The sequence below is a fragment of the Mytilus californianus genome, unplaced genomic scaffold (assembly GCF_021869535.1).
Source record: "Mytilus californianus isolate M0D057914Y unplaced genomic scaffold, xbMytCali1.0.p SCAF_8, whole genome shotgun sequence".
Lineage (NCBI taxonomy): Eukaryota > Metazoa > Mollusca > Bivalvia > Mytilida > Mytilidae > Mytilus > Mytilus californianus.
This window is the reverse complement of record NW_026262734.1, coordinates 69,210,640-69,234,698: the sequence shown is the minus strand read 5'-3', so window position 1 is coordinate 69,234,698 and position 24,059 is coordinate 69,210,640. Positions and strand designations below refer to the sequence as shown.

The 24,059-nt window shown below is 32.2% G+C and overlaps 1 protein-coding gene across 3 annotated transcripts in view; it reads right to left on the bottom strand.

The window, feature by feature from the left end:
- LOC127713033 (2'-5'-oligoadenylate synthase 3-like) overlaps positions 1 to 24,059 on the bottom strand; it is an 81,864-nt gene that overhangs the window by 42,249 nt on the left and 15,556 nt on the right. For all 3 annotated transcript variants that reach the window (XM_052219633.1, XM_052219631.1, XM_052219632.1), the window contains exon 3: positions 15 to 196. In XM_052219633.1, the coding sequence (XP_052075593.1) occupies positions 15 to 182 (168 nt within the window). In that variant the 5' untranslated portion in view covers positions 183 to 196. The remainder of the gene's footprint in view (positions 1 to 14; positions 197 to 24,059) is intronic.

Sequence of the window (24,059 nt, the reverse complement as noted above, 5' to 3'; positions counted from 1 at the left end):
TGTTATTATGTTACCTTAATAACTTCTTTGATGTTATAATTTGGGTGTTGATGTATAAGACGAACAACTGTATTAATAACTTCCCCACAACTGTTTAAAAAGCTAGTATCGGGTCGAACCTTCCGGTCTAAGAACTTCTCTAATGTTTCTCCAATACGAAGCCCAGGAAAATACTCTGACATTTCAACCTTTTAATCTAATAAATAAAAAAAAAATGCAATTGCAAAAAAGAAGTCATGATTAGGATAAATGAATTGAGGAATTGTTCTTATTTTCTGTCAAATAGCAAAAAATGCACGCATATTAGGACGAGAATAGTCTTGCTAGTGCGATATGAATAAGAATCTCTTTTTTTTTCTGGACCGACATGCAGATCTGGATTTTTAAGTGCCAGTTCACAAGGTATCAGTTTGAGGAGACATATCCCCATACCGAGATATATCATTCTAATTTCGTGCCGACCAGTATTTGATCTTTCTATGAAATGTCATGTGCCAAGTGGGGAAGCAGTATATTCCAATTGTAACATGAATGGTATTGTTTCCTTTGATCTTCGAGTGAGTTAAATTCTGTTATTTTAGAGGAGTGCGTTAACTGAATGAATTTTTAGTTATTGCACTCTCCAGTCCCGCCGTGTGTCGCTTGTCATAGGAAAAGCAAAGAATGGGAGGAGCTGAGACCAGTGCTCTAACTTCCTTTCTCAAAAGTTGTTATTTCACTGTCTAGCTCCGCCTCCTTGGCTTAGTAAACTATGAAATCAATGACCATAAAATGTCCTAATAAATGTAAACAAAATGCATACACAACAATATATCAAAAACAAATCGAGAAAAAAGGGGGGTGAATAACGTGGTCGATAAACGAAGAGGCGATATTGACAAATTGGTGGATACTTGTTTTTATCGTGACAATATAAATATTCCCAAAAAAATTGTCACTGATAGTTTAGTCGTTTAATTTCCTCCACTTAATGAAAGAATAAAACAAAATGTAATAGAAATTACTATAAATTTTCCTACTGTTATTTTGGTTGGATACCTGTTGTTATCGTGTCGAAATTAATAATATTCTAAAAAATTATATGTCTCTGGATGTTTAATAAATTTCTTCATTCTATAAAGGCCTATATCTGCGTGAATTGATGATGCTTCACATATTTGTCCCTGGATCTTACACGCATTCAACATGCAACCATTGCAATCAATTAAACGATCTTTTTCCAGTTCTTGTACCATTTATAAACTGGTGGCATAAACCGGTAAATAATATACCTAATAAAACTTTAAAATATTCTGAAGACGGGCATAACTATAATTGAAGTCCTAGAGCGAAAGCATAGGCCGAACCCTACCCTACATTTAGTCTAAAGGAAAGGTTGCTGGCTAATAGATACAACGTCCTGTCAAGCACTACAAAAGTCCAAAAGTCTGAAAAGACCAGTTTTTGTCTTGATTTGCATGAACAACTACTCGATATTCTCCAAATGTATGACTTGTGTAAAAGACTTAATTTTTCTTGACAAATTCTCATTTATATTAAATTTGTATGAAATTTTACTCGACAAATTCTCGACATTCTGAATATGGTCTTAAAATTTCTTGACAAATTCTTGACATTTGAATACTGTCTTGAAATTTCTCGACAGATTCTCGACATTCTTATTTTTTCTCAGTATCGCTTGACATATTCTGAACATTTTGAATTGTGTCTTAAATTTACTTGACAATTCTGAGTTTAAAAGTCATAACCAATATACATGATATAACTTTATCTTTATTTCTCTTTATATAATATACTGTTGTTTCAGTTACACTTGTTACAACAAAAACAAAAGTTGGGCATGTGAAATAATTGAAAATTTGGGTATATAAATATTTTTATAAATACAAATATAGCTATGAAATTTAAAGTATTAACAATACAAATGTGGGTATGTTGATAAAAACCAATTCAAATGTGGGTTTGTAAATAATTACAAATGTTGATTCCTAAATCTTATAAATAATTGCTAAATTATTAAAACCAATCATACTGTAGACATATTTCATTCTACATGCATAATATTCAATGTTAATAGGGAAAATAAACAATTATTGTACCAAAATGTGGTTTTTATAAATAGCAAAATTTTATTGTATACTAATTCTTCCAAGGATTAGTATAGTCGTACTATACAAATCCTTGATTTAACCAGAGACATATATACACGTGTATATATGTCTCTGATTTAACAGAAGAAAATTTGTGTATTGTCATCTGTTGCAATATATATTAAGTATTACACGTGGACAGGATGTTCCCCATACAATTAAGGTATTCTGTAATAGTTATACACCGAGGGATAGGTGTGTCTGGATAAGAAACCCCGACGGCCGGAGGGGTTTCTTATCCAGACACGCCGTATCCCGAGGTGTATAACTAACTTACACCCCATGCTAAACCCTATATTTCTTAACATTGATTACTAAAGGAAAAAGAATGAATAGCTTATTTATTTACAATATCAAACCTTGATTTATAAGATTTTTTTTTTACATGAAACCCCACTAGTAACCTTACTTTGGCTATCATCGTTCAAACTTTGAAGTGAGTAGATTTAACAAATTTCAAAGATGCTGTTTTGCATATTCCCGTTAAATCCTTGTGCTAATATGAATCAGCAGGTCAAGGTTGACCGTTTCGTGCATTCTTATTATAAAAAAAAAAGAAAACACCATGCTCCTTGTATGCAGTTGTCAATATGGACGGGTATAAGACGGACAACATTTTGAGTCAAGCGTTGGATTTGGTGGAAGAGACTTAAGATAAAGGCAATATAATAACCCAAAGTACTTACCTGTATCAGTTTAATGAAGGTAATGATAAATGTAATTTATATGTTACGGTTTTATAACCCCCACCCCACCCCCTCTATTATCAAGTATAAACAAACATTCATATTCGGACATACTGAGGATAGGTGTGTCTGGATTAGAAATCCGAGAACCGGACACGCTCAACATACAGAAATACAGATTGGATATTTAGGAACTCCCTTTTTTGTGGGGCAATCCAGGGGTGGAGGTCCAGGAGTTAGAATCTCTGTTTTTTTGTAAGATCAATGCTTAAGAATAGAGACATATGACAGGGATCAGTGGCGGATCTAGGGGGGGGGGGGGTCCGGGGGTTGGACCCCCTATTTTGTGACGATCAATGGGGAAACATGGTTGGAACCCCCCTTTTCATCCTGGACTTAGTTTTCGGGATGTAGAAGCAGGGGTTTCCAGAAACCCCGCTCGTCACACCCTGTGGTCAAAATCCATTGTTCTTCGTAACAATAGATCTATTCAATTTACACTTGTTTCAGAAATAGAAACTATGAAGTATAACAATAGAACTGGGGTGTAAAAATAAGTTATACACACCCCAGGGTACACGCGACTGTCATATGGAAAATTACTGCTTTACCTGTAATCAGCCATGCAACTTATCAGTTGACTGACCATGCCATTACAATTTTTAAAAGTTTGTTGATAGATGAAAATTATTTTTAAACCCCAGTTCTATTGACATATTCTTGACATTCTTAATAATGTCTGAATATGTCTTGACACATTCTTGACAGTCTTAAAGATGTCTAGTGACACTATCTCAACAGTATAAATTTCGCTTGAATTGTGTATAGACACATTCTGCACCGTTTAAAAACTTTCTTTTGCTGTTATATACTCATTTTTATTATCGCTAAACTAAACTTAGAAAAATCAAGACTGATCGAGACAAATTTAAGACAGTCAATAATTGGTCGAGACTAATCAAGACTCTTATCAGATGATACAGAAAGTGTTGAGAAATTGTTAGACAATGTAATACTGTCAAAACACTTGTCAAGAAAAATCAAGAACCTTTTTAGACAAATTCATATGTTAAGAATTTTTAAAAATAATTCAGACAGAAAGAATGCCGAGTAAAAATTCATGCAAATTCAGACAAAAATTGATCTTTTCAGACTTTTTGACTTTTGTAGTGAAGGGTCCCTAAACAGTATCCAAGCTTCGTTTCAATAGTATAATTACCTTCTAATATACCTATATGGAGTTATTTTCTTTCAGAACGATAGGTCATTCTTTTGAAGAATCAACCCGGACGATACCAAGTTTCAAAGAAATATGCCTCAAGGCATAGAATAATGACCTGTATAGAGTCATTATTTTCCTGGTTAAAATGCAAATTATAATTTACTTAAACATTTTAATTCGTTTGATAGTTATCGCGTGTTGTTGCAAATTGAGGGTTTACTTTTTAATATTCCATCTTTGATAGGTTTAAGCTGAGACTACTATAACACTGTGTTATAGTAGTCTCAGGTTTCAGGCAGAAACAATCCTTTCCTCCGTTTTATTAGACTGAAATACCAAAAATCGTCATTGACGCGCATTTTAACTTTCGAAACAAATAACGTGAAGTTTTGTTAATGTATCGCTACAATAAATGGATATTCGTTTTTCTTGTTACATGCACATGTATCACGACACAGTGCTCTCATCGTGCGGCTGCCAGCTCTTAATTTTTTACATTTTTATCTACCTTTTACTCTCTCAAATGATCAAATGACCAAATATTCATTTTTTTTATATAAAATAACAGCCACGTAATTTATAATGTGGGGGGGGGGGGGGGGGGATTTTATCCAGATTCTCTGTTCACACAAAAAAAATATTTTCATTCAAATGAAAAATATTCTGAATAGTTCAATTCGTTAGGAATTATCGAAAAAATAATATGCTCTTCCGCGATAAAAATGTCATGAAGACAGAAAAAAACCATAACACACTCTTTCATCAACTAATTTGGTACAATAAATTACTTACAAATTGACTTGTATTTTCATACATCATTATCGGGCGGTTACTTGCTTCATGTCGTGCAAATATATTTTTATTGGACCTGGATAAAGATTTCTAAGCATTATATCTAGATTAATTAGTGAGTTTTATTTCACATTAAAAATAAGCCGTAGGGCATATTAAAACTTGAACGCATCAGAAAAGAATATTCCACTTTATTGTTGTCGGTAAAATAGGATGCAAATCCTGCAAATCTTTGCAGATATTAATATTTTTTGACGGTATATAAGTCAGATAATGTATATTTTAAGGTTTTTCGTGTCGTATAACACACCTCGGGGTGTCAGGATTGTCCAAAGAAAGACCTCCCTACGATCGGTCTTTCATTTGACCAATCCTGACACCCCTCGGTGTGTTATACAACAAGAAAAACCTTAAAACATGCATTATCTATAACATAATTGGTATTAGAAAATGTTTTCTTCTTTTCACAACTATAAAACTCATTTGAAACTACACTCCATTTTCAAGTTGGAGGGCAGATAAACATCGAATAAAATTTTGCATCACCCCCCTTTTTTTGGGGGAGAAAAATATTCAATAACACGTAAATGGCTATCGAGCCTGAATCCCACGGCAACAATTCATTTAAATGTACCTGTATCTGACACAAATCCAACTGACATCTGCTGCATGTGTTAATTTTCTGGAAATTAGATATAGTATCACGCCACTATTTGATTGACATATTAAAAAGTACAGTAAAGCTTTATTGGTCAGCATTTAACCTTTGACGTGTGTCATAGCCCATTAATGTTACAAATCATATATAGCCACGCCTTACTCATTAACATATTTAATCCACTTAAAGCTACGCTTTTCGCATAGGCGGATCCAGGGGGGCCCTGGGTTGATTATATAGGGAATCACTGAAGCATGACTGGAGCGGGGCCCCCCCTTAGATCAGTCAGCGCCTTACAAAGATAGATTTATTTCGTCTTCAAGCAATTGTTCCACTATTAAACTATCTATTCTACTTACTAGTACACTTGATACAATCAAAAACCTGGTAATAACTTGTTCAAATAAGGCCTTTGAAAATAGTGGAATTAATTACTTTTGGAGTGTCAAAAATTCGTTGGAAGTACTTGATAAATTGCATGCTTATATTGGTGATTTCGAATCTGTTCAAAGTTTTGATTTTTCTACCCTATATACCTCTTTGCCTCATAATCTTACTAAGAAAAAATTCACACACCTGACTAAATGGGCATTTAAAAAGTCAGAATGCGAATATATATGTTCAAACTCTTTTAGGTCATTTTTTAGTAACAACAAACAAAAGAACAATGTCAATTGGACCTGCTTTGATACTATAACTGCCCTTAAATTTTCACTAGATAACATTTTTGTTCGCTATGGAGATTCCGTATATCGTCAAGTTATCGGAATTCCCATGGGGACTAACTGTGCACCACTTATTGCGGACTTGTTTCTGTATTGTTATGAGTTATAATTTATGACTAAAATCAGCAAAGACCCATCGAAACAACATCTGATTCAAAAATTTAATAACACTTTTAGATATTTTGATATATTGGCTCTCGATAATGACGACTTCAGTATGTACACTAAAGAGATTTATCCTGCCGAATTGACTTTGAATAAAGCTAATACTAACAATGAATACTGCCCATTCCTGGATCTTGATATCTATATCTTTAACGGGATTCCGAAGCTTAATACCAAAATGTATGATAAAAGAGATGATTTTTCATTTCCTATTTTTAATTATCGATTTTTAGATGGTGACGTTCCCTTGTCACCATCTTATGGTGTTGATATATCTCAACTTGTTCGATTCGCTCGTGTCTGTAACAACGTATTTGATTTTAACGAAAGAAATCTCTGTATTACTGAAAATTATTACTCCAGGGTTTTCGATATCACAAACTAGTCAAAATATTTACTAAATTTTATCATCGGTACAAGGACATCATTCGTAAATATAAATCAACATGCAGACATCTTATAGGGGGCATGGTAGTATTTACTGGTCCATAGGGATAATGATAGCCTTTTTAGAATTTTCACCACTTTCTAACACTGCTCAAAATTCTACATACACAGTTAACTGAAGTACTTTCATTATAATACTCAGAAATGAATTTGAATATGTGTCATGACCGTTTACTCTTTTTGCTATCTTTATAAACCTAAGGCCACTAGTGCTTTTAGGTCTTTTATCAAGCAGTGAATACAAAATTTAAAAAAATTCTAAAAAATTCATTTTCACCTGCATGTAAAATTATTTCATATTTTTCTACACCTGATTCATCCCTCAGTTTGGAAAAGTATGATCAGTAGATACTGTATGTTTTGTCCAATCACACTGTTCAGATACATTGACTTAAGTAGGGTACACAAAAGAGCAACCTAAATTCCGGAATGTAAATACTACCGTGCCACCTTAACCAAGACATCACAAACTTGAAACCAGTCATGACACCTATGATGCATAGACTTCTTACTAGGAAACATACTACAATAAAGAACACTAGTCTGCACTTATTTCTTACCAAAAAAAAATTAAAAGAATATACCCCTACCCCAGCTGGCAGATTTTCACTTTTTTTCATCTTACCACTTTTACTTAAGGAGTGAACAAAAACCAAATATATAATGTTTCAAATCAGCAAAAGAGTCAAACATGGTGATTCAGGAGGAATTTTTGGATTGCCAACTCTATTTCTAGTTAATCTGACTGAAAGAAACAGTATAAGTACCAAATCATGAAAAAAGTAGTAAAGTCCATTCCACATTTTACAGCATGCCTTGCATTCCTTTAAGCATTTCCAGATTATGTAGGCAACATACCAAGATTCTTTAGATGGCAGTAAACTATTATCTTAAAATCTTCTTGACAATATATGTACTAGAAAATATCTCTAAGTTGGCTGTTTGTCTCTAATTCATATATGCATTTAGTTAAATTATGTCCCCTTACATAACCAATTTACCTTTTTTGAGCTTTTCAGGGTCAGAAAATTAAAACAAATCAAGGCATTTGCATAGAAAATGATTTAACTATCTTATCTATCTGACATACAATCATAATCACATTCTTTGTCCAAAAAAATGTCTTATCAGTGTAAAGAAACTCCTAATGCTAACTATATTTCTGCTAAATATGGAGGCTAATTGAATAAGTAAGCACCCCTTAACCATTAACTAGTCCCAAAAAAGCTCATACTGGTGCCATGTTACCACAGAACTACAAATTAAACCTGAAGAAAACTAGTATAGCTGTACTTGTGTGGAAAAAAATAAAATATTATGCACTGTATTTATTTCGGTGCATATTATACGATGTACAGGCTACTAAAATATGTCGCGTCTCAATTTCAAGTGATTACACATGTGCCAGACACTGCGAAAAGTTAGAGCGAGCATTTATAATTAAAAATCTATTGCAAGTTACATAAAAATGATAAAATTCTACCTTATAGGTAAATTTTGACATTACTACCTACATTTTAGCCAAATTTTGCTAAATCAGCAATTTTCACTCCCAGGGGTGGAATTTAAGGGTTGTGCTTATTCTAGTTGCCTTTAAAAAACTTTTTATTGATAAACTTACAAATTGAATAGGTAAAAAAAATACCTTTATTAATTTAGTGTACATCATATATATCCCAGTTAAGGGGGCACGGTAGTATTTCCTGGTCCATAGGGATAATGATAGCCTTTTTAGAATTTTCACCACTTTCTAACACTGCTCAAAATTCTACATACACAGTTAAGTGAAGTACTTTCATTATAATATTCAGAAATGAATTTGAATATGTGTCATGACCGTTTACTTTTTTTGCTATCTTTATAAACCTAAGGCCACTAGTGCTTTTAGGTCTTTTATCAAGCAGTGAATACAAAATTTAAAAAAATTCTCAAAAATTCATTTTCACCTGCATGTAAAATTATTTCATATTTTTCTACACCTGATTCATCCCTCAGTTTGGAAAAGTATGATCAGTAGATACTGTATGTTTTGTCCAATCACACTGTTCAGATACATTGACTTAAGTAGGGTACACAAAAGAGCAACCTAAATTCCGGAATGTAAATACTACCGTGCCACCTTAACCAAGACATCACAAACTTGAAACCAGTCATGACACCTATGATGCATAGACTTCTTACTAGGAAACATACTACAATAAAGAACACTAGTCTGCACTTATTTCTTACCAAAAAAAATTAAAAGAATATACCCCTACCCCAGCTGGCAGATTTTCACTTTTTTTCATCTTACCACTTTTACTTAAGGAGTGAACAAAAACCAAATATATAATGTTTCAAATCAGCAAAAGAGTCAAACATGGTGATTCAGGAGGAATTTTTGGATTGCCAACTCTATTTCTAGTTAATCTGACTGAAAGAAACAGTATAAGTACCAAATCATGAAAAAAGTAGTAAAGTCCATTCCACATTTTACAGCATGCCTTGCATTCCTTTAAGCATTTCCAGATTATGTAGGCAACATACCAAGATTCTTTAGATGGCAGTAAACTATTATCTTAAAATCTTCTTGACAATATATGTACTAGAAAATATCTCTAAGTTGGCTGTTTGTCTCTAATTCATATATGCATTTAGTTAAATTATGTCCCCTTACATAACCAATTTACCTTTTTTGAGCTTTTCAGGGTCAGAAAATTAAAACAAATCAAGGCATTTGCATAGAAAATGATTTAACTATCTTATCTATCTGACATACAATCATAATCACATTCTTTGTCCAAAAAAATGTCTTATCAGTGTAAAGAAACTCCTAATGCTAACTATATTTCTGCTAAATATGGAGGCTAATTGAATAAGTAAGCACCCCTTAACCATTAACTAGTCCCAAAAAAGCTCATACTGGTGCCATGTTACCACAGAACTACAAATTAAACCTGAAGAAAACTAGTATAGCTGTACTTGTGTGGAAAAAAATAAAATATTATGCACTGTATTTATTTCGGTGCATATTATACGATGTACAGGCTACTAAAATATGTCGCGTCTCAATTTCAAGTGATTACACATGTGCCAGACACTGCGAAAAGTTAGAGCGAGCATTTATAATTAAAAATCTATTGCAAGTTACATAAAAATGATAAAATTCTACCTTATAGGTAAATTTTGACATTACTACCTACATTTTAGCCAAATTTTGCTAAATCAGCAATTTTCACTCCCAGGGGTGGAATTTAAGGGTTGTGCTTATTCTAGTTGCCTTTAAAAAACTTTTTATTGATAAACTTACAAATTGAATAGGTAAAAAAAATACCTTTATTAATTTAGTGTACATCATATATATCCCAGTTAAGGGGGCACGGTAGTATTTCCTGGTCCATAGGGATAATGATAGCCTTTTTAGAATTTTCACCACTTTCTAACACTGCTCAAAATTCTACATACACAGTTAAGTGAAGTACTTTCATTATAATATTCAGAAATGAATTTGAATATGTGTCATGACCGTTTACTTTTTTTGCTATCTTTATAAACCTAAGGCCACTAGTGCTTTTAGGTCTTTTATCAAGCAGTGAATACAAAATTTAAAAAAATTCTCAAAAATTCATTTTCACCTGCATGTAAAATTATTTCATATTTTTCTACACCTGATTCATCCCTCAGTTTGGAAAAGTATGATCAGTAGATACTGTATGTTTTGTCCAATCACACTGTTCAGATACATTGACTTAAGTAGGGTACACAAAAGAGCAACCTAAATTCCGGAATGTAAATACTACCGTGCCACCTTAACCAAGACATCACAAACTTGAAACCAGTCATGACACCTATGATGCATAGACTTCTTACTAGGAAACATACTACAATAAAGAACACTAGTCTGCACTTATTTCTTACCAAAAAAAATTAAAAGAATATACCCCTACCCCAGCTGGCAGATTTTCACTTTTTTTCATCTTACCACTTTTACTTAAGGAGTGAACAAAAACCAAATATATAATGTTTCAAATCAGCAAAAGAGTCAAACATGGTGATTCAGGAGGAATTTTTGGATTGCCAACTCTATTTCTAGTTAATCTGACTGAAAGAAACAGTATAAGTACCAAATCATGAAAAAAGTAGTAAAGTCCATTCCACATTTTACAGCATGCCTTGCATTCCTTTAAGCATTTCCAGATTATGTAGGCAACATACCAAGATTCTTTAGATGGCAGTAAACTATTATCTTAAAATCTTCTTGACAATATATGTACTAGAAAATATCTCTAAGTTGGCTGTTTGTCTCTAATTCATATATGCATTTAGTTAAATTATGTCCCCTTACATAACCAATTTACCTTTTTTGAGCTTTTCAGGGTCAGAAAATTAAAACAAATCAAGGCATTTGCATAGAAAATGATTTAACTATCTTATCTATCTGACATACAATCATAATCACATTCTTTGTCCAAAAAAATGTCTTATCAGTGTAAAGAAACTCCTAATGCTAACTATATTTCTGCTAAATATGGAGGCTAATTGAATAAGTAAGCACCCCTTAACCATTAACTAGTCCCAAAAAAGCTCATACTGGTGCCATGTTACCACAGAACTACAAATTAAACCTGAAGAAAACTAGTATAGCTGTACTTGTGTGGAAAAAAATAAAATATTATGCACTGTATTTATTTCGGTGCATATTATACGATGTACAGGCTACTAAAATATGTCGCGTCTCAATTTCAAGTGATTACACATGTGCCAGACACTGCGAAAAGTTAGAGCGAGCATTTATAATTAAAAATCTATTGCAAGTTACATAAAAATGATAAAATTCTACCTTATAGGTAAATTTTGACATTACTACCTACATTTTAGCCAAATTTTGCTAAATCAGCAATTTTCACTCCCAGGGGTGGAATTTAAGGGTTGTGCTTATTCTAGTTGCCTTTAAAAAACTTTTTATTGATAAACTTACAAATTGAATAGGTAAAAAAAATACCTTTATTAATTTAGTGTACATCATATATATCCCAGTTAACCAAGACATCACAAACTTGAAACCAGTCATGACACCTATGATGCATAGACTTCTTACTAGGAAACATACTACAATAAAGAACACTAGTCTGCACTTATTTCTTACCAAAAAAAATTAAAAGAATATACCCCTACCCCAGCTGGCAGATTTTCACTTTTTTTCATCTTACCACTTTTACTTAAGGAGTGAACAAAAACCAAATATATAATGTTTCAAATCAGCAAAAGAGTCAAACATGGTGATTCAGGAGGAATTTTTGGATTGCCAACTCTATTTCTAGTTAATCTGACTGAAAGAAACAGTATAAGTACCAAATCATGAAAAAAGTAGTAAAGTCCATTCCACATTTTACAGCATGCCTTGCATTCCTTTAAGCATTTCCAGATTATGTAGGCAACATACCAAGATTCTTTAGATGGCAGTAAACTATTATCTTAAAATCTTCTTGACAATATATGTACTAGAAAATATCTCTAAGTTGGCTGTTTGTCTCTAATTCATATATGCATTTAGTTAAATTATGTCCCCTTACATAACCAATTTACCTTTTTTGAGCTTTTCAGGGTCAGAAAATTAAAACAAATCAAGGCATTTGCATAGAAAATGATTTAACTATCTTATCTATCTGACATACAATCATAATCACATTCTTTGTCCAAAAAAATGTCTTATCAGTGTAAAGAAACTCCTAATGCTAACTATATTTCTGCTAAATATGGAGGCTAATTGAATAAGTAAGCACCCCTTAACCATTAACTAGTCCCAAAAAAGCTCATACTGGTGCCATGTTACCACAGAACTACAAATTAAACCTGAAGAAAACTAGTATAGCTGTACTTGTGTGGAAAAAAATAAAATATTATGCACTGTATTTATTTCGGTGCATATTATACGATGTACAGGCTACTAAAATATGTCGCGTCTCAATTTCAAGTGATTACACATGTGCCAGACACTGCGAAAAGTTAGAGCGAGCATTTATAATTAAAAATCTATTGCAAGTTACATAAAAATGATAAAATTCTACCTTATAGGTAAATTTTGACATTACTACCTACATTTTAGCCAAATTTTGCTAAATCAGCAATTTTCACTCCCAGGGGTGGAATTTAAGGGTTGTGCTTATTCTAGTTGCCTTTAAAAAACTTTTTATTGATAAACTTACAAATTGAATAGGTAAAAAAAATACCTTTATTAATTTAGTGTACATCATATATATCCCAGTTAAGGGGGCACGGTAGTATTTCCTGGTCCATAGGGATAATGATAGCCTTTTTAGAATTTTCACCACTTTCTAACACTGCTCAAAATTCTACATACACAGTTAAGTGAAGTACTTTCATTATAATATTCAGAAATGAATTTGAATATGTGTCATGACCGTTTACTTTTTTTGCTATCTTTATAAACCTAAGGCCACTAGTGCTTTTAGGTCTTTTATCAAGCAGTGAATACAAAATTTAAAAAAATTCTCAAAAATTCATTTTCACCTGCATGTAAAATTATTTCATATTTTTCTACACCTGATTCATCCCTCAGTTTGGAAAAGTATGATCAGTAGATACTGTATGTTTTGTCCAATCACACTGTTCAGATACATTGACTTAAGTAGGGTACACAAAAGAGCAACCTAAATTCCGGAATGTAAATACTACCGTGCCACCTTAACCAAGACATCACAAACTTGAAACCAGTCATGACACCTATGATGCATAGACTTCTTACTAGGAAACATACTACAATAAAGAACACTAGTCTGCACTTATTTCTTACCAAAAAAAATTAAAAGAATATACCCCTACCCCAGCTGGCAGATTTTCACTTTTTTTCATCTTACCACTTTTACTTAAGGAGTGAACAAAAACCAAATATATAATGTTTCAAATCAGCAAAAGAGTCAAACATGGTGATTCAGGAGGAATTTTTGGATTGCCAACTCTATTTCTAGTTAATCTGACTGAAAGAAACAGTATAAGTACCAAATCATGAAAAAAGTAGTAAAGTCCATTCCACATTTTACAGCATGCCTTGCATTCCTTTAAGCATTTCCAGATTATGTAGGCAACATACCAAGATTCTTTAGATGGCAGTAAACTATTATCTTAAAATCTTCTTGACAATATATGTACTAGAAAATATCTCTAAGTTGGCTGTTTGTCTCTAATTCATATATGCATTTAGTTAAATTATGTCCCCTTACATAACCAATTTACCTTTTTTGAGCTTTTCAGGGTCAGAAAATTAAAACAAATCAAGGCATTTGCATAGAAAATGATTTAACTATCTTATCTATCTGACATACAATCATAATCACATTCTTTGTCCAAAAAAATGTCTTATCAGTGTAAAGAAACTCCTAATGCTAACTATATTTCTGCTAAATATGGAGGCTAATTGAATAAGTAAGCACCCCTTAACCATTAACTAGTCCCAAAAAAGCTCATACTGGTGCCATGTTACCACAGAACTACAAATTAAACCTGAAGAAAACTAGTATAGCTGTACTTGTGTGGAAAAAAATAAAATATTATGCACTGTATTTATTTCGGTGCATATTATACGATGTACAGGCTACTAAAATATGTCGCGTCTCAATTTCAAGTGATTACACATGTGCCAGACACTGCGAAAAGTTAGAGCGAGCATTTATAATTAAAAATCTATTGCAAGTTACATAAAAATGATAAAATTCTACCTTATAGGTAAATTTTGACATTACTACCTACATTTTAGCCAAATTTTGCTAAATCAGCAATTTTCACTCCCAGGGGTGGAATTTAAGGGTTGTGCTTATTCTAGTTGCCTTTAAAAAACTTTTTATTGATAAACTTACAAATTGAATAGGTAAAAAAAATACCTTTATTAATTTAGTGTACATCATATATATCCCAGTTAAGGGGGCACGGTAGTATTTCCTGGTCCATAGGGATAATGATAGCCTTTTTAGAATTTTCACCACTTTCTAACACTGCTCAAAATTCTACATACACAGTTAAGTGAAGTACTTTCATTATAATATTCAGAAATGAATTTGAATATGTGTCATGACCGTTTACTTTTTTTGCTATCTTTATAAACCTAAGGCCACTAGTGCTTTTAGGTCTTTTATCAAGCAGTGAATACAAAATTTAAAAAAATTCTCAAAAATTCATTTTCACCTGCATGTAAAATTATTTCATATTTTTCTACACCTGATTCATCCCTCAGTTTGGAAAAGTATGATCAGTAGATACTGTATGTTTTGTCCAATCACACTGTTCAGATACATTGACTTAAGTAGGGTACACAAAAGAGCAACCTAAATTCCGGAATGTAAATACTACCGTGCCACCTTAACCAAGACATCACAAACTTGAAACCAGTCATGACACCTATGATGCATAGACTTCTTACTAGGAAACATACTACAATAAAGAACACTAGTCTGCACTTATTTCTTACCAAAAAAAATTAAAAGAATATACCCCTACCCCAGCTGGCAGATTTTCACTTTTTTTCATCTTACCACTTTTACTTAAGGAGTGAACAAAAACCAAATATATAATGTTTCAAATCAGCAAAAGAGTCAAACATGGTGATTCAGGAGGAATTTTTGGATTGCCAACTCTATTTCTAGTTAATCTGACTGAAAGAAACAGTATAAGTACCAAATCATGAAAAAAGTAGTAAAGTCCATTCCACATTTTACAGCATGCCTTGCATTCCTTTAAGCATTTCCAGATTATGTAGGCAACATACCAAGATTCTTTAGATGGCAGTAAACTATTATCTTAAAATCTTCTTGACAATATATGTACTAGAAAATATCTCTAAGTTGTCTGTTTGTCTCTAATTCATATATGCATTTAGTTAAATTATGTCCCCTTACATAACCAATTTACCTTTTTTGAGCTTTTCAGGGTCAGAAAATTAAAACAAATCAAGGCATTTGCATAGAAAATGATTTAACTATCTTATCTATCTGACATACAATCATAATCACATTCTTTGTCCAAAAAAATGTCTTATCAGTGTAAAGAAACTCCTAATGCTAACTATATTTCTGCTAAATATGGAGGCTAATTGAATAAGTAAGCACCCCTTAACCATTAACTAGTCCCAAAAAAGCTCATACTGGTGCCATGTTACCACAGAACTACAAATTAAACCTGAAGAAAACTAGTATAGCTGTACTTGTGTGGAAAAAAATAAAATATTATGCACTGTATTTATTTCGGTGCATATTATACGATGTACAGGCTACTAAAATATGTCGCGTCTCAATTTCAAGTGATTACACATGTGCCAGACACTGCGAAAAGTTAGAGCGAGCATTTATAATTAAAAATCTATTGCAAGTTACATAAAAATGATAAAATTCTACCTTATAGGTAAATTTTGACATTACTACCTACATTTTAGCCAAATTTTGCTAAATCAGCAATTTTCACTCCCAGGGGTGGAATTTAAGGGTTGTGCTTATTCTAGTTGCCTTTAAAAAACTTTTTATTGATAAACTTACAAATTGAATAGGTAAAAAAAATACCTTTATTAATTTAGTGTACATCATATATATCCCAGTTAAGGGGGCACGGTAGTATTTCCTGGTCCATAGGGATAATGATAGCCTTTTTAGAATTTTCACCACTTTCTAACACTGCTCAAAATTCTACATACACAGTTAAGTGAAGTACTTTCATTATAATATTCAGAAATGAATTTGAATATGTGTCATGACCGTTTACTTTTTTTGCTATCTTTATAAACCTAAGGCCACTAGTGCTTTTAGGTCTTTTATCAAGCAGTGAATACAAAATTTAAAAAAATTCTCAAAAATTCATTTTCACCTGCATGTAAAATTATTTCATATTTTTCTACACCTGATTCATCCCTCAGTTTGGAAAAGTATGATCAGTAGATACTGTATGTTTTGTCCAATCACACTGTTCAGATACATTGACTTAAGTAGGGTACACAAAAGAGCAACCTAAATTCCGGAATGTAAATACTACCGTGCCACCTTAACCAAGACATCACAAACTTGAAACCAGTCATGACACCTATGATGCATAGACTTCTTACTAGGAAACATACTACAATAAAGAACACTAGTCTGCACTTATTTCTTACCAAAAAAAATTAAAAGAATATACCCCTACCCCAGCTGGCAGATTTTCACTTTTTTTCATCTTACCACTTTTACTTAAGGAGTGAACAAAAACCAAATATATAATGTTTCAAATCAGCAAAAGAGTCAAACATGGTGATTCAGGAGGAATTTTTGGATTGCCAACTCTATTTCTAGTTAATCTGACTGAAAGAAACAGTATAAGTACCAAATCATGAAAAAAGTAGTAAAGTCCATTCCACATTTTACAGCATGCCTTGCATTCCTTTAAGCATTTCCAGATTATGTAGGCAACATACCAAGATTCTTTAGATGGCAGTAAACTATTATCTTAAAATCTTCTTGACAATATATGTACTAGAAAATATCTCTAAGTTGGCTGTTTGTCTCTAATTCATATATGCATTTAGTTAAATTATGTCCCCTTACATAACCAATTTACCTTTTTTGAGCTTTTCAGGGTCAGAAAATTAAAACAAATTAAGGCATTTGCATAGAAAATGATTTAACTATCTTATCTATCTGACATACAATCATAATCACATTCTTTGTCCAAAAAAATGTCTTATCAGTGTAAAGAAACTCCTAATGCTAACTATATTTCTGCTAAATATGGAGGCTAATTGAATAAGTAAGCACCCCTTAACCATTAACTAGTCCCAAAAAAGCTCATACTGGTGCCATGTTACCACAGAACTACAAATTAAACCTGAAGAAAACTAGTATAGCTGTACTTGTGTGGAAAAAAATAAAATATTATGCACTGTATTTATTTCGGTGCATATTATACGATGTACAGGCTACTAAAATATGTCGCGTCTCAATTTCAAGTGATTACACATGTGCCAGACACTGCGAAAAGTTAGAGCGAGCATTTATAATTAAAAATCTATTGCAAGTTACATAAAAATGATAAAATTCTACCTTATAGGTAAATTTTGACATTACTACCTACATTTTAGCCAAATTTTGCTAAATCAGCAATTTTCACTCCCAGGGGTGGAATTTAAGGGTTGTGCTTATTCTAGTTGCCTTTAAAAAACTTTTTATTGATAAACTTACAAATTGAATAGGTAAAAAAAATACCTTTATTAATTTAGTGTACATCATATATATCCCAGTTAAGGGGGCACGGTAGTATTTCCTGGTCCATAGGGATAATGATAGCCTTTTTAGAATTTTCACCACTTTCTAACACTGCTCAAAATTCTACATACACAGTTAAGTGAAGTACTTTCATTATAATATTCAGAAATGAATTTGAATATGTGTCATGACCGTTTACTTTTTTTGCTATCTTTATAAACCTAAGGCCACTAGTGCTTTTAGGTCTTTTATCAAGCAGTGAATACAAAATTTAAAAAAATTCTCAAAAATTCATTTTCACCTGCATGTAAAATTATTTCATATTTTTCTACACCTGATTCATCCCTCAGTTTGGAAAAGTATGATCAGTAGATACTGTATGTTTTGTCCAATCACACTGTTCAGATACATTGACTTAAGTAGGGTACACAAAAGAGCAACCTAAATTCCGGAATGTAAATACTACCGTGCCACCTTAACCAAGACATCACAAACTTGAAACCAGTCATGACACCTATGATGCATAGACTTCTTACTAGGAAACATACTACAATAAAGAACACTAGTCTGCACTTATTTCTTACCAAAAAAAATTAAAAGAATATACCCCTACCCCAGCTGGCAGATTTTCACTTTTTTTCATCTTACCACTTTTACTTAAGGAGTGAACAAAAACCAAATATATAATGTTTCAAATCAGCAAAAGAGTCAAACATGGTGATTCAGGAGGAATTTTTGGATTGCCAACTCTATTTCTAGTTAATCTGACTGAAAGAAACAGTATAAGTACCAAATCATGAAAAAAGTAGTAAAGTCCATTCCACATTTTACAGCATGCCTTGCATTCCTTTAAGCATTTCCAGATTATGTAGGCAACATACCAAGATTCTTTAGATGGCAGTAAACTATTATCTTAAAATCTTCTTGACAATATATGTACTAGAAAATATCTCTAAGTTGGCTGTTTGTCTCTAATTCATATATGCATTTAGTTAAATTATGTCCCCTTACATAACCAATTTACCTTTTTTGAGCTTTTCAGGGTCAGAAAATTAAAACAAATCAAGGCATTTGCATAGAAAATGATTTAACTATCTTATCTATCTGACATACAATCATAATCACATTCTTTGTCCAAAAAAATGTCTTATCAGTGTAAAGAAACTCCTAATGCTAACTATATTTCTGCTAAATATGGAGGCTAATTGAATAAGTAAGCACCCCTTAACCATTAACTAGTCCCAAAAAAGCTCATACTGGTGCCATGTTACCACAGAACTACAAATTAAACCTGAAGAAAACTAGTATAGCTGTACTTGTGTGGAAAAAAATAAAATATTATGCACTGTATTTATTTCGGTGCATATTATACAATGTACAGGCTACTAAAATATGTCGCGTCTCAATTTCAAGTGATTACACATGTGCCAGACACTGCGAAAAGTTAGAGCGAGCATTTATAATTAAAAATCTATTGCAAGTTACATAAAAATGATAAAATTCTACCTTATAGGTAAATTTTGACATTACTACCTACATTTTAGCCAAATTTTGCTAAATCAGCAATTTTCACTCCCAGGGGTGGAATTTAAGGGTTGTGCTTATTCTAGTTGCCTTTAAAAAACTTTTTATTGATAAACTTACAAATTGAATAGGTAAAAAAAATACCTTTATTAATTTAGTGTACATCATATATATCCCAGTTAAGGGGGCACGGTAGTATTTCCTGGTCCATAGGGATAATGATAGCCTTTTTAGAATTTTCACCACTTTCTAACACTGCTCAAAATTCTACATACACAGTTAAGTGAAGTACTTTCATTATAATATTCAGAAATGAATTTGAATATGTGTCATGACCGTTTACTTTTTTTGCTATCTTTATAAACCTAAGGCCACTAGTGCTTTTAGGTCTTTTATCAAGCAGTGAATACAAAATTTAAAAAAATTCTCAAAAATTCATTTTCACCTGCATGTAAAATTATTTCATATTTTTCTACACCTGATTCATCCCTCAGTTTGGAAAAGTATGATCAGTAGATACTGTATGTTTTGTCCAATCACACTGTTCAGATACATTGACTTAAGTAGGGTACACAAAAGAGCAACCTAAATTCCGGAATGTAAATACTACCGTGCCACCTTAACCAAGACATCACAAACTTGAAACCAGTCATGACACCTATGATGCATAGACTTCTTACTAGGAAACATACTACAATAAAGAACACTAGTCTGCACTTATTTCTTACCAAAAAAAATTAAAAGAATATACCCCTACCCCAGCTGGCAGATTTTCACTTTTTTTCATCTTACCACTTTTACTTAAGGAGTGAACAAAAACCAAATATATAATGTTTCAAATCAGCAAAAGAGTCAAACATGGTGATTCAGGAGGAATTTTTGGATTGCCAACTCTATTTCTAGTTAATCTGACTGAAAGAAACAGTATAAGTACCAAATCATGAAAAAAGTAGTAAAGTCCATTCCACATTTTACAGCATGCCTTGCATTCCTTTAAGCATTTCCAGATTATGTAGGCAACATACCAAGATTCTTTAGATGGCAGTAAACTATTATCTTAAAATCTTCTTGACAATATATGTACTAGAAAATATCTCTAAGTTGGCTGTTTGTCTCTAATTCATATATGCATTTAGTTAAATTATGTCCCCTTACATAACCAATTTACCTTTTTTGAGCTTTTCAGGGTCAGAAAATTAAAACAAATCAAGGCATTTGCATAGAAAATGATTTAACTATCTTATCTATCTGACATACAATCATAATCACATTCTTTGTCCAAAAAAATGTCTTATCAGTGTAAAGAAACTCCTAATGCTAACTATATTTCTGCTAAATATGGAGGCTAATTGAATAAGTAAGCACCCCTTAACCATTAACTAGTCCCAAAAAAGCTCATACTGGTGCCATGTTACCACAGAACTACAAATTAAACCTGAAGAAAACTAGTATAGCTGTACTTGTGTGGAAAAAAATAAAATATTATGCACTGTATTTATTTCGGTGCATATTATACGATGTACAGGCTACTAAAATATGTCGCGTCTCAATTTCAAGTGATTACACATGTGCCAGACACTGCGAAAAGTTAGAGCGAGCATTTATAATTAAAAATCTATTGCAAGTTACATAAAAATGATAAAATTCTACCTTATAGGTAAATTTTGACATTACTACCTACATTTTAGCCAAATTTTGCTAAATCAGCAATTTTCACTCCCAGGGGTGGAATTTAAGGGTTGTGCTTATTCTAGTTGCCTTTAAAAAACTTTTTATTGATAAACTTACAAATTGAATAGGTAAAAAAAATACCTTTATTAATTTAGTGTACATCATATATATCCCAGTTAAGGGGGCACGGTAGTATTTCCTGGTCCATAGGGATAATGATAGCCTTTTTAGAATTTTCACCACTTTCTAACACTGCTCAAAATTCTACATACACAGTTAAGTGAAGTACTTTCATTATAATATTCAGAAATGAATTTGAATATGTGTCATGACCGTTTACTTTTTTTGCTATCTTTATAAACCTAAGGCCACTAGTGCTTTTAGGTCTTTTATCAAGCAGTGAATACAAAATTTAAAAAAATTCTCAAAAATTCATTTTCACCTGCATGTAAAATTATTTCATATTTTTCTACACCTGATTCATCCCTCAGTTTGGAAAAGTATGATCAGTAGATACTGTATGTTTTGTCCAATCACACTGTTCAGATACATTGACTTAAGTAGGGTACACAAAAGAGCAACCTAAATTCCGGAATGTAAATACTACCGTGCCACCTTAACCAAGACATCACAAACTTGAAACCAGTCATGACACCTATGATGCATAGACTTCTTACTAGGAAACATACTACAATAAAGAACACTAGTCTGCACTTATTTCTTACCAAAAAAAATTAAAAGAATATACCCCTACCCCAGCTGGCAGATTTTCACTTTTTTTCATCTTACCACTTTTACTTAAGGAGTGAACAAAAACCAAATATATAATGTTTCAAATCAGCAAAAGAGTCAAACATGGTGATTCAGGAGGAATTTTTGGATTGCCAACTCTATTTCTAGTTAATCTGACTGAAAGAAACAGTATAAGTACCAAATCATGAAAAAAGTAGTAAAGTCCATTCCACATTTTACAGCATGCCTTGCATTCCTTTAAGCATTTCCAGATTATGTAGGCAACATACCAAGATTCTTTAGATGGCAGTAAACTATTATCTTAAAATCTTCTTGACAATATATGTACTAGAAAATATCTCTAAGTTGGCTGTTTGTCTCTAATTCATATATGCATTTAGTTAAATTATGTCCCCTTACATAACCAATTTACCTTTTTTGAGCTTTTCAGGGTCAGAAAATTAAAACAAATCAAGGCATTTGCATAGAAAATGATTTAACTATCTTATCTATCTGACATACAATCATAATCACATTCTTTGTCCAAAAAAATGTCTTATCAGTGTAAAGAAACTCCTAATGCTAACTATATTTCTGCTAAATATGGAGGCTAATTGAATAAGTAAGCACCCCTTAACCATTAACTAGTCCCAAAAAAGCTCATACTGGTGCCATGTTACCACAGAACTACAAATTAAACCTGAAGAAAACTAGTATAGCTGTACTTGTGTGGAAAAAAATAAAATATTATGCACTGTATTTATTTCGGTGCATATTATACGATGTACAGGCTACTAAAATATGTCGCGTCTCAATTTCAAGTGATTACACATGTGCCAGACACTGCGAAAAGTTAGAGCGAGCATTTATAATTAAAAATCTATTGCAAGTTACATAAAAATGATAAAATTCTACCTTATAGGTAAATTTTGACATTACTACCTACATTTTAGCCAAATTTTGCTAAATCAGCAATTTTCACTCCCAGGGGTGGAATTTAAGGGTTGTGCTTATTCTAGTTGCCTTTAAAAAACTTTTTATTGATAAACTTACAAATTGAATAGGTAAAAAAAATACCTTTATTAATTTAGTGTACATCATATATATCCCAGTTAAGGGGGCACGGTAGTATTTCCTGGTCCATAGGGATAATGATAGCCTTTTTAGAATTTTCACCACTTTCTAACACTGCTCAAAATTCTACATACACAGTTAAGTGAAGTACTTTCATTATAATATTCAGAAATGAATTTGAATATGTGTCATGACCGTTTACTTTTTTTGCTATCTTTATAAACCTAAGGCCACTAGTGCTTTTAGGTCTTTTATCAAGCAGTGAATACAAAATTTAAAAAAATTCTCAAAAATTCATTTTCACCTGCATGTAAAATTATTTCATATTTTTCTACACCTGATTCATCCCTCAGTTTGGAAAAGTATGATCAGTAGATACTGTATGTTTTGTCCAATCACACTGTTCAGATACATTGACTTAAGTAGGGTACACAAAAGAGCAACCTAAATTCCGGAATGTAAATACTACCGTGCCACCTTAACCAAGACATCACAAACTTGAAACCAGTCATGACACCTATGATGCATAGACTTCTTACTAGGAAACATACTACAATAAAGAACACTAGTCTGCACTTATTTCTTACCAAAAAAAATTAAAAGAATATACCCCTACCCCAGCTGGCAGATTTTCACTTTTTTTCATCTTACCACTTTTACTTAAGGAGTGAACAAAAACCAAATATATAATGTTTCAAATCAGCAAAAGAGTCAAACATGGTGATTCAGGAGGAATTTTTGGATTGCCAACTCTATTTCTAGTTAATCTGACTGAAAGAAACAGTATAAGTACCAAATCATGAAAAAAGTAGTAAAGTCCATTCCACATTTTACAGCATGCCTTGCATTCCTTTAAGCATTTCCAGATTATGTAGGCAACATACCAAGATTCTTTAGATGGCAGTAAACTATTATCTTAAAATCTTCTTGACAATATATGTACTAGAAAATATCTCTAAGTTGGCTGTTTGTCTCTAATTCATATATGCATTTAGTTAAA